General features: G+C 50.4%; 2 protein-coding genes across 2 annotated transcripts in view; one reads left to right on the top strand and one right to left on the bottom strand.

Moving 5' to 3' along the window:
- The window catches only part of LOC104869718 (adenylate kinase isoenzyme 1), a 12,602-nt gene extending 3,070 nt beyond the window's left edge, over positions 1–9,532 (top strand). The window contains 3 exon segments of the mRNA XM_019209174.1: positions 8,961–9,030; positions 9,033–9,154; positions 9,388–9,532. Coding sequence (XP_019064719.1) covers positions 8,961–9,030; positions 9,033–9,151 — 189 coding nt within the window. The 3' untranslated portion in view covers positions 9,152–9,154; positions 9,388–9,532.
- Khsrp (KH-type splicing regulatory protein) overlaps positions 9,277–11,026 on the bottom strand; it is a gene marked incomplete at its 5' end in the record, with an annotated part of 12,074 nt that continues 10,324 nt past the window's right edge. The window contains one exon of the mRNA XM_019209068.1: positions 9,277–9,447. Coding sequence (XP_019064613.1) covers positions 9,277–9,447 — 171 coding nt within the window. The remainder of the gene's footprint in view (positions 9,448–11,026) is intronic.

Below are 11,026 nucleotides of genomic sequence, written 5' to 3'. Positions count from 1 at the left end.
TTTTCCCTTTTTTTCTTTTTTTTTTTTTTTTTTTTTTTTGTGGTAATAGAGATTGAATCCAGGGCCTTCCTACTGAGATACAGCCTCAGCCATTTTTTATTTATTTTTAAAAATTTTGGTACCAGGGATCAAACTCGGGTCCTTGAGCTTGCGAGGCAGGTGGCGGAACCAGTGAGCTAAATCCCTGGCTTAGCCTCAACCATTTTTAAAACAGGGTCTCACTAAGTAAGTTGCCCAGTCTTGGGCTCAAACTTGTGATCCTCCTGCCTCAGCCTTCTGGGATTACTGGGATTACAGACATTCAACGTCATGGCCAGCCTTAGTGAGATTTGTCTCAAAAACAAATGGAGCAATTTAGGGCCGGGGTGTAGCTCCACAGCATAGCATTCGCCTAGCAGGTGGGAGGTCCTGAAGCTCAGTCTCCGCCACCTCAAAGAAAAGGAAGCAGGGCCGGGGGTTTAGCTCTGCTGCACTGCGCCTGCCTCGCAAGCGCAAGGTCCTGAGTTCGATCCCCGGTACCAAAAGGAAGAAAAGGAAACCCTGGGCACTGGGCGGAACAGTATCACCTGTCCCAGCTGAGGTCCAAGCTGGAGGACTTGGTCTGCCCAGGGTGAGGGGCAGAAGGGGCCCCCAGGCGCTGACCCCGCCCCTCCACCCCCAGGGCCTCGTCCTAGACTTGGTCAGCGAGGAGATGCTGTCCCACTCCAGCAGCCGCGGCTTCCTCATCGACGGCTTCCCTCGGGAGCTGACGCAGGCCAAGGAGTTTGAGCGCACAGTGAGTGACCCCGTGTGCGTGCACCTGTGTGTGTGTGTGTGTGTGTGTGTGTGTGTGAGCTCACGCTCTCCTCCTCCCCTCCCACACTGGGGCTGAGGCCCACCTGGAATCCCAGCTACACAAGAGGCTGAGGCAGGAGAATCACATTGGTTCCAGCCCAGCCTGGGCAACTTCGCCACTTAGTGAGACTCTGTCTGTCAAATAATTTAATTAGTTAAAATAAAATATGAAATGGCCGAGGAGGGAGCTCATTGTGAAGGGCTCTGGGCTCCACTGCCAGTACGGCAGAAAAAGAAATAAATAAAAGAGCTGACTGCCTGGGCTTCAGCGCTGCCCCACCACCTGCACTGCGCAACGCTGGGTGAGCCCCGCCGTGCTCTGTGACACCTCGGGATGCCAGTGGCGAGGGGCGTGGAACGGCCCAGAGGATGCATCCATCTGTGCAGCAAGAGGACGGGGCCAGGCTCCCGGAAGCTGCATGCTGCTGTTGCCATGGGGATGTGCAGGCCCTGTGTTGCCAAGTGCCTGCTTTTCCAGAGAAGCTGGGAGTTGGGAGGTGGCAGTTCCCCCATCTTTTCCTTTTTCTCTCAGCACTGAAGATGGAACCCAGGGCTTTCATGCTGAGCTGCATCCCCAGCCCTTTTTTCTTTTTTAATTTGAGACAGAGCCTAACCTACTACTGGCTCAATTGCCTAAATGGGCTCGAACAGGCGATCCTCCTGCCTCAGCCTCCCAGAGTGCTGGGGTGTGTGCCACCACACCCACCGTTGGCCCTGGCTTCCTCAAAGAAAATGTGAAGTTGGGCGATACCTTGTCTCAAAAAGGGGGGGTTTGGGGGATTCCATCCCCAATACCAAGAAACAAACCAACCAACCAAAGCGAAACACTGATTGTCCAAAAGGAACGTGCTGGACCCCACATCATCCAGGTCGGGTTCGTGGCTGCTGGCCTGAGCCAGTCGGTTTGTCCTCACAGGACTCCGGGGCCAGGAAAAGGCCCCTCGCAGCCCTCGAAGTTCATCCTGAGGAGAAGATGGACAGGTCTGTGTCACCCAGGAACACAAGGGCAGCCCCTCTCCACCCCGCTGTAGGGACAGCTGAGCCCCACTGACCTTTGATTCCATCAAAACACCTGGACTTCTTTGAGGGTTTTTTTTTTTTTTTTTTTTTTTTTTTTTTTTTTTTTTTTTTTTTTTGAGACAAGGCCTCCCTAGGTAGCCCAGGCTGGCCTTGAACTCTTACTGATCCTCCTGCCTCAGCCTCCCGGATGCTGAGACTACTGGCCTTTGAAGCGATTTTAATCAGGATCCAGGGAGTCCCTGAAGAGCCTGGGGCCTCCAGCCTGTTTTCGGCTTAGGGTTTCCACACAGAACCAGAATGATGCCCTGGGCCGCCTGTCCGAGGTCCACACAGCAAGTTCTTAGTGTCTGAGCTGACAGCTGAAAAGGGCCAGAGAGGTCCTCTCTGCCTTGTCCAGCCCTGGCTCCTCTCTCAAACAAGGCTCAACTTGCACTGTTGCGGAGTCAGGGGGCCACTGCCCCAACTACCCAGATCATCCTGTCGCCTCAGCCTCCTGAGGCTCTTTTGTGCCCAGGGGATGTGGGTATCTAAGGAGCAGATGAACGAAGCTGCAAGAGCTCCCCACACCCACACAAAATTAGTTCCTCAAATCCTCTCCTTGCAAGGCCACGGTATTGGCACAGAACCTGTGCACATTCTCATGTACTACTTTAATTTTTTATACAAAAATACATTTTTATGGTATTGGTGATTAAACCTGGAGCCTTCACAATGAGCCACACCTGCAGCCCCTTCAAAAAATTTACTTTGAACAAAACAAATATACTGTAATCCCAGCACTCGGGAGGCTGAGGCAGGAGGATCACTGTGAGTTCGAGACCAGCCTGGGCTACACAGTGAGTTCCAGGGCAGTCTCAACTACATAGTGAGACCCTGTCTTAAAAAAAAAAAAATCATTAATTAATAAATAAAATAAAAAAAATATTTTGAGACAGGGTCTCACTGAGTCACTGAATGGCCCAGGTTGGGCTTGAACTTGTGATCTTCCTGCCTCAGCCTCCCAGAGTGCCTGGATAACAGGTGTGCGCCACCATGCCTGCTCCATGCTGTTTTTGCTTCTGTGACTCCAGTATAATTTAAAGCAGGTATTAGTGGCACCAGCCTTGCTCTCCTGGGTCTTTTGTGTTCCCATATTAGGGCTGCTTATTCTAGGGTTCTAGATTAGGGTTCTAGATCTGCGAGAAGCAATTCTGAAGCACTGAACTGAAAAACCACCTTGGGCCGGGCGTGGTGGCGCATGCCTGTCATCCCAGCACTCGGGAGGCTGAGGCAGGAGGATCGCTGTGAGTTCAAGAGCATTCTGGGCTACACAGTGAGTTCTAGGTCATTCTCAACTACATAGTGAGACCCTGTCTCAAAAAGAAAAAAAAGAAAAGAAAAACCACCTTGAGTAAGGCAACCATTTTAACAGAATTAATTCTGCTGACCCATTTTTGTGAGAGGTCTTTTCCTCCTTCATCTCCTCCTCCTCCCGTATCACATTTATTGGTGTGCTTTAGAGATACAAAACGCCAACACTCCCCACAGGGAAATTGTACCGGTCAGTGGTACATCCCGCCTCTTGTTTTCCCACCCTTCCTGCCCTCAAGCCCTCTCCCCTCCCTACGTAAAAGCCGTTTCCATTTTTCCCTTCTATGTTCTCTTGTCTTTCTTGCCCCTCCCTCGCTCCCTGACTCTCCTTTCCATCTTCTCAGGTCTTCTTCAAGTTCCTATTTCCAGCTCGGCACGGTGGTGCACCCTAGGAGGCTAAGGCAGGACCACAGGTTCAAGCCCAGCCCTCACAAATCAGCGACTCAGTGAGAACTGCCTCAAAATTAAAGCAAACAAACAAAAAAACATCAAAGAGGGGGATGGGCTAGGGATGTAGCTCAATGTGGAGGCCCTGGTCCAATCCCTAGTACTAGGGAAAAAGAAAAAAAAAAGACCGTATTTTGAGACAGGGTCTTTCTTTTCTTTTCTGTTTGTTTGTTTTTTTTTTTAGGTATCAGGAATCAAACTCAGGTCCTTGGGCGTACAAGGCAGAGGGGCAGAACCACTGAGCTAAATCCCCCGCCCAATAGAGTCTTTCTTTAAAGAGGAGATTAGTTGGGTGTGATGATACCTGACTGTAACCCCAGCACTAAAGAGGTTGAGGCAGGAGAATCACCATGAATTCAAAATTAGCTCAGTGGACTAAACAACGAGTTCAAGGCCAGCCTGAACTACACAGTGAGACTCTGTCTCAAAACAAATAAATAGGGCTAGGGATTTAGCTCAGTGGTTCTGCTGCCTAACTCGCAAGTGCAAGGACCTGGGTTCGATCCCTGTACCAAAAAATAAATAAAGGTGTTTACGATTAAAGTAAAAGGAAGTCAGCAAGGTGGAGCCTAATCCAATTTGAGTAGGGTCCAAATTAAAAGAAATCGGGTAAGGGCTGAGCATTTAGCTCAGTGGTTCCGCCGCCTACCTCGAAAGTGCAAGGACCGCCCCCACCAAAAAAAAAAGAAAAAAGAAATTGGGCTGGGTGAGCACCCACAGTCCCAGCCACTTGGGAAGCTGAGGCCAGAGGACTGGTGTAAACTTGAGGCCAGCCTGGGCTACACAGTGAGACTGTCTCAAAAACAAAAACAGGCAAAAGCCTGTAATTCTAGTACTTAGAGGAGGCTGAGACAGGAAGATCGCCCCAAATGTGAAGTCAGCCTGGTCTACCTAGCAAGATCCTATCTCAAAAAGAAAGGGCGGGGGGAGAGAGGAAAGAATCTGGTGTGGCGGTGCACATGTGATCCTAGTACTAAGGAGGCAGCAGCAGGAAGATTGCCAGACCCGAGGTAGCCAGCCTGGGCTACACAGTGAGTTCAAGGGCAGCCTGAACTAAAACAAGACCCTGTCTCAGAAAACCAAAACGGGGCGGAGGGGAGAAGGAAGGGAGGCCTGGGGATGGGACTCAGTTGTGAACATGTGCCTCGCATTGGCAAAGTCCTGGGGAAGGAGAGACAAAAAAAAAAAGAAAGAAAGAAACTCACAGAGGGACCACCATGGGAGGACAGTGAAGAGAGGGACTAGGAGCAATCAGCACTGCCAATGCCTTGACCTTGGACCTCCGCCTCTGGAACTGGAGAACACCTTCCCTCTAGTTTAAGTCACCAGATCTGTGATACTAGGTTACTTTTCAGCCCTTGTGAACCCAGGCAGGTCCGACTGTTGCTGTTACAAAATGATCCTGGGACCTCTGGTCTAATGGTAGCATCTGTTACTGGCCTAAATTATTATTATTCTATTGCATTTTTAAAATGTAATTTTCATGTTTTGCAGTACTGGGGATTGAACCCAGGGCCTTTGCACTGAGCTACACTCCCAGCCTCCCATTTCTTTTTTTTTTTAAACAAGTTTTTCTGTGTCACCCAGGAGGACATTGAACTCTCGGTGACTCTCCTGCCTCAGCCTCCCAAATGCTGAGGTTACAGGCGGGCACCACCGCATCTGCCTATTGTTATTAAATATTACAAAATCGTAAGTTTTCTCTTTTGATCAGTTTGTCCACACTTACCCTATGGAATTCCTCCCTAACTAATGTTTCTTTTACCAAGCAGAGCTATTTGGTTATATTGCAATACAGCTCCTGGGAGAGGAGAATAAATGCTGAACTCTTTCTCCATGATGGCCAACTAAGCAGTTGGTGCCCTAGTTACCCCCAATGGTGACAGTGACATTTCGTTATCTTGTTGCTCTGTGCTGGTCTCTCTCATCACTGTAAATTCCTGGCCTTTTCTATACTGTTAACTCTTTGTACCTGTGGGTCCCTCATGCATGGATTCAAGAAACCACAGATTAAAATACCCATTAAAAATTACATTTGACAAGCCAGGTGTGGTGGCTCACACCTGTCATCCCAGCACTTGGGAGGCTGAGGGAGGCAGGAGGATTGCTGTGAGTTCGAGACCAGCCTGGGCTACACAGTGAGTTCCAGGTTAGTCTCAATTACATAGTGAGACCCTTGTCTCAAAAACTCAAAATCAAAAACAAACAAAACAAAAATTACATTTGACAGCTGGGCATGGTGGTGCATGCCTGTAATCTCAGCATTGAGGAGGCTGAGGCAGGAGGATTGCTGAGTTTGAGGCCAGCTTGAGCTGCACAGTGTGTTAGAGGCCAGCCTGGACTACATAGTGAGAACTTGTCTCAGAAAACAGAAAAAAACACAAAAAGGAGTGCATCTGAGCTGGTTGTAGTGGTCCAGGACTGTAATCCCAGCTCTTTGGGTGGCTGAGGCAGGAGGATCTCAATTTGAGACCAGTCTAGGCAAAACAAAAAAAAAAGGTCTCACCCCCAGCACCACAAAATAATACCATTTTAAAATATGTATAAAATGGGGCCAGGGATTTAGCTCAGTGATGCTACCACCTGCCTCGCAAGCACAAGGCCCCAGGTTCAATCCCCTGTACAAAAACAAAACAAAAGAAAAGTATAAAATGAGAAAGTAGGGTGCACAATGCTGCTTTATTCTGCAGAAAAGAACAAGCCCTTCTGAGACAGGGTTCTCACTAAGGTCTCCAGGCAGGACTTGAACTTGGATCCTCCCGCCTCAGCCTCCCCAGCGCTGTGACAATGCATGCACCATGGCACCTGGCTAAGCCAAGCCAATTTTCAAATGTCTGTCCCATTCATCTGCCTCTTCCACGGCTGCTGTCGGGTTGTGAGGTGGTTCCTCTCCACTTGCACGTTATAAGGTGATTCATCTGTGGTCTCTTCTGGTTCTCATGTCGTGTTTGCCTTCCATTTATACCTGGGTCTGAGACTCACCCGGTTTGGGGAGTGAGGTTAGCAGCCAGTTTTGTCTTTCTCCAGTTGTTCCGATGGGTCTTTATTTTAAAAATCTCTCCCTTCACCTGTGGGCCCCAGCCTGCACGCCCCTCGGCTGTTTCTGGGCTCCCTTCCCTGGGGATGACCTGTGTGCTGCTGTTTTGTTAGAGGCCACAGGACAAGGATGTGGGACAGTCACTAAGCTTCGTCCCTCACCACGTGTGGCTCTTCTCTTCCCTGTGTCTCCTGCTACTTCTTCTGTGATGTTAGGATCAGTGTTTTTTTCTTTGGCAGTTCAGGCTGGCTTCAAACAGGCAGCAATTGTCCTGCCTCAGCCTCCCAAGTGTTGGGATCACAGGCCTGCGCCACCATGCCTGACACCAGGCTTTAGTTTCTGTGGGTTCTGTATCTGTGGATTTAACCAACCTCGGATCAAAAATACTTGGGAACTGTAATCCCAGCACTTGGGAGGCTGAGGCAGGAGAATCACTGTGAGTTCGAGACCAGCCTGGGCTACATAGTGAGTTCCAGGGCAGTCTCAACTACATAGTGAGACCCTGTCTCAAAAAACCAAAAAAACGAAACTAAACAAACCTTGGGGAAAAAAATTGCACCTGTACTGAACATACAAAAATTTTTCTTATTATCTCCCGAACAATACAGTATGACAACTACTTCTGTAGCATTTACAGTGCAGTAGGTAGAGATTATAGAGTCCACAGGAGCAGGGTGTGGTGGCAATGCACCTGTGATCCCAGCACTCTGGAGGGTGAGGCAGGAGAGTTGCAAGTTCAACTCTAGCTTGGGTCATTTAGCAAGATTCTGTCTCAAAAAAAAAGGGCTGGAGATGTAGCTCAGTGAGAAGGTCCTAGGTTCTCTCCCCAGTGCCTTTGAGCATTTGCACATAGTTGTATGCAAATCCTGCACCTCTTTTTTTTTTTTTTTTTTTTTTTTTTTTTTGGTACCAGGGATTGAACTCAGGCCCTTGTGCTTGCGAAGCAGGTGGCAGAACCACTGAGCTAAATCCCCGGCCCTGCACCTCTTTATCTCTAAGTGGCTCCAGGGTCTTTGGATTTCAGCACTGGCGGATAGAGGGGACTGGGTATAGAACCAATCTTCTGCTAATACAGAGGAAGGACAGACCCTACCTTTGTTGAGAATCCAGGAGACACTCCATGTGCTTCTGTGAAGTCATCTCTACCAAGTGAATAAAGTCATGGGCAAATCGTCAGTTTTACTATGTATATAAAAAAGGAAAAGAGCTGGGTGAGGTGGCACATGTCTGCCATCCTGGCTGCTCAGAAGGCTGAGGCAGGAGGATTGCAAGTCTGAGCCCAGCCTCAGCAGTTTGGCAAGATCCTGTCTCAAAATAAAATAAAAATTGGGAATGGGGAGGGGAGGTGTGGCTCAATGGTAGAGTACATTTGGGTGCTATTCCCAGTATTGCAACCATTTGTTTAAAAACGGAAAGAAGAGCGCCGAGCACGGTGGTGCACACCTGTCATCGCAGAACTCAGAAGGCTGAGGCAGGAGGGCTGCCACAAGTGTGAGGCCGGCATGGGTTACACAGCGAGACTATCTCAAAAAGCCAAAAGGAGGGGCTGGGGATTTAGCCCAGTGGCACTGCACCTGCCTCACAAGCACAAGGTCCCGAGTTTGATCTCCGATACCAGAAAAGAAACAGAAAGAGAGGAGAGGGAACCATATTTGCTTGTACCATAGATGTCTAAAAGTTACAGAGGGGGGGTGGCACTGGCCAGATGGGGACCTCAAGGAAACCCTTTGAGCTTCCCTGTGTGCACATCTATTTTGTTTTCTGAGGCAAGGTCTTGCTATGTAGACCAGGGCGGACCTTGAACTGGCAGTGATCCTCCTGCCTCAGCCTCCCAAGTGCTGGGATTCCAGGTAAGCACCACCATGCCTGGCCTGTGTGCACATTTGGCTTAGAAGAGCTCTGGGAATGTACCATTCTATTCCTGCAAACAGTTAATACATGAACTAGAAAATTAAAACTTGAACTAAGCCCGGCAAGATGGCACATACCTGCCATCCCAGTAATCTGGGAGTCTAAGGCAGGAAGATCACAAATTCAAGGTCAGCTTGTGCAACTTAGCAAGATCCCATCTCAAAAGCACCAACAGAACAAGAGAGCTGGGGATATATTGCAGTGTGAGGGTCTTGGGTTCCACCTCCAGCCTAGGAGGTGGGGGCTGAACTAGAAAATTTGAGACCTGGGAGGCCTGGCCAGTTTTCACCCCATCCCTGCGAAGTGGAGGGACCTGGGCGTGGGCCCTGCCTCACCTGGTCCCGGGTCCCTCCCTGCCTAGGTGGGCCGCGCCCCCAACATGGTCCTCCTGCTCGACTGTTCCACGGCAACCACGGTGCACAGGGTGCTGCAGCGGGCCCCGTGGAGCACCGGGAGGACGACTGCGAGCCGGCCCTGCGCCGACGCCTGGAAACGTACTACACCTGCTGCGCGCCCCTCCTGCCCTTCTACCAGCAGCGGAACCTGCTTTGAAGTGTAAGGACGGAGGCTCCTCTTGGTCCGGGGCACTGGGGGGGCTCCCACAAGGCTCCCCCGATCCCTCCCTCTTGGCCTGGCCCAGGGGTGGCGGCCGGGGACCCGGCTGTTGCTCCCCACCCTTACATGCTGCTCCCGCGGCCGAAGAGGGCACTGGGCCCTCGAGGCTGCCAGGTCCAGGCTTGTCCTGGCCGGGGGCTCAGGTCTGGCCCTGGTGGCCGCCCCTTCTCTAGATCTTGGCAGAAGAGGCTCCCGAGAATATTTTCGCCAAGTGCTGCTCTGTCATCGAAAGTCTGCAGTGAGCAGGGAGGAGCCAAGGGACTGCGGGGCCGCTAGGGGACGGAGAGCCACAGCACCAGCGCCCCATCCCACCCTCCCCCCAGGTAGGTAGGTAGGTGCCCACCAGGGGACACCTGGGGATGGGGCCCAACAGCCCCACCTGGAGGCGGCAGCTGTTAGTGGCTCCCGAGGCTGGACAGTCCATGATGAAGATTTTCAAGGCGGCCAGGGCGCCCGCTCCGCCCCATCTCCCACAGGGTCCCCTCCCCAGGGCGGTCAGGCCAGGCTCTGCCCGGGAGCTGCATCCATGGGAGCACCTGTCCCCGGGGCCCAGCGGCACCCCAGCTTCCCAGCAGCCAGCAGCGCTGGGGAGACAGGGTCCCTGCGACGGGGGTCCTGGGGGCCACACCCCCTCCTCCACGAAACACAACTGCGGCAGGCATGCAGGGTTTCTTTCTTTTTTTAAACAAAAAGCACTTTATTTAACCAAAAAGAAAGGGACAGGGGAGGTAGAGAGGATTTAAGAAAGCACAATGCACCTGCAGAAAACTATTTTATATTTTTCTTAAAAAAAAAAAAAAACCACAAAGCAAGTAATTTCCAATCACCATTACCAGGCTTTTTTTTGTTTTTCTTTTTTAAACAACATCTATAAAGAACAAACATCTGCTTCAAAACTCTACAGGGAAGGGAAGGCAGACAGACAGCACCCAGCAGACAAGGGGAGGTTTTGTTATCATTTATTTGTGAAGTTAAAAACGAGCGATAAAAAGTAAAAACTGCCATACAAGTTTTTGTTTTTGTTCTCACTGTTTTCAGTTTCAATCTCGTCTTGAACAGATGAAAAGACAAAAGACCAGACCAGTCCTGGGGAAGGGACGGGCAGGGCGCGGGGCTGAGCTAGGGAGAAGAGCAGAGGGGAGAGGCGGGAGGGTCCTGCGACACCGACACCTGGTCCAAGGAATGTTCCAACTAACCAAAGAAAAAGGAAAGAAAAGGAAAAAAAAAAAAACCCCAAAAATAGCAAGAGTGACTTTTTTTTTCCTTTTTAAAGTTTATTTTAAAAAACGATAAGGGCCGGGGATTTAGCTCAGGGGTGCTACCACCTGCCTTGCAAGTGGAAGGTCCTGAGTTCGATCCCTGGTACAAAAAAAAGGGCTATGGGCAGTAGGGAGAAATGGATCGTTCTGCCCACAGGGGCAGTGTCAGGGAGGCTAGGCTGGGGGATAGAGATTTATATATATATATCATTTTATAGCTTTGTTCTGCTCTTTGTGTTCAGTTTTAGGGGTTTTGGCAGAGACTTAACTCTCGCTCTCTTCTAAGGCTGGCTCAACATGAAGTTCCCGATGGTGAAAGGAAAGGACGCGAGACACACAGGACGAGAGCGGAGGGCCTGGCGCCTCAGCGGCCGCCGCGCTCCCACCAAACTAAGAAAACAGTGAACGAACGAGAAAGCCCCCGACAGAACAAATGGAGAAAACAATAAAGAATTTTCACAGATGAAGAAGTTCACATTCATTCGATTCATTGAGCCTGCGGAGAGGGAAGAGATAGGAATTGGTCACTAGGAGAGGGGCGGCGGCGGCGGCG

This window comes from Fukomys damarensis, unplaced genomic scaffold, assembly GCF_012274545.1.
Source record: "Fukomys damarensis isolate Sample0158 unplaced genomic scaffold, DMR_v1.0_HiC HiC_scaffold_37, whole genome shotgun sequence".
NCBI lineage: Eukaryota > Metazoa > Chordata > Mammalia > Rodentia > Bathyergidae > Fukomys > Fukomys damarensis.
Note: the sequence above shows the minus strand (reverse complement) of the source record. Positions and strands in the feature narration are given on the sequence as shown.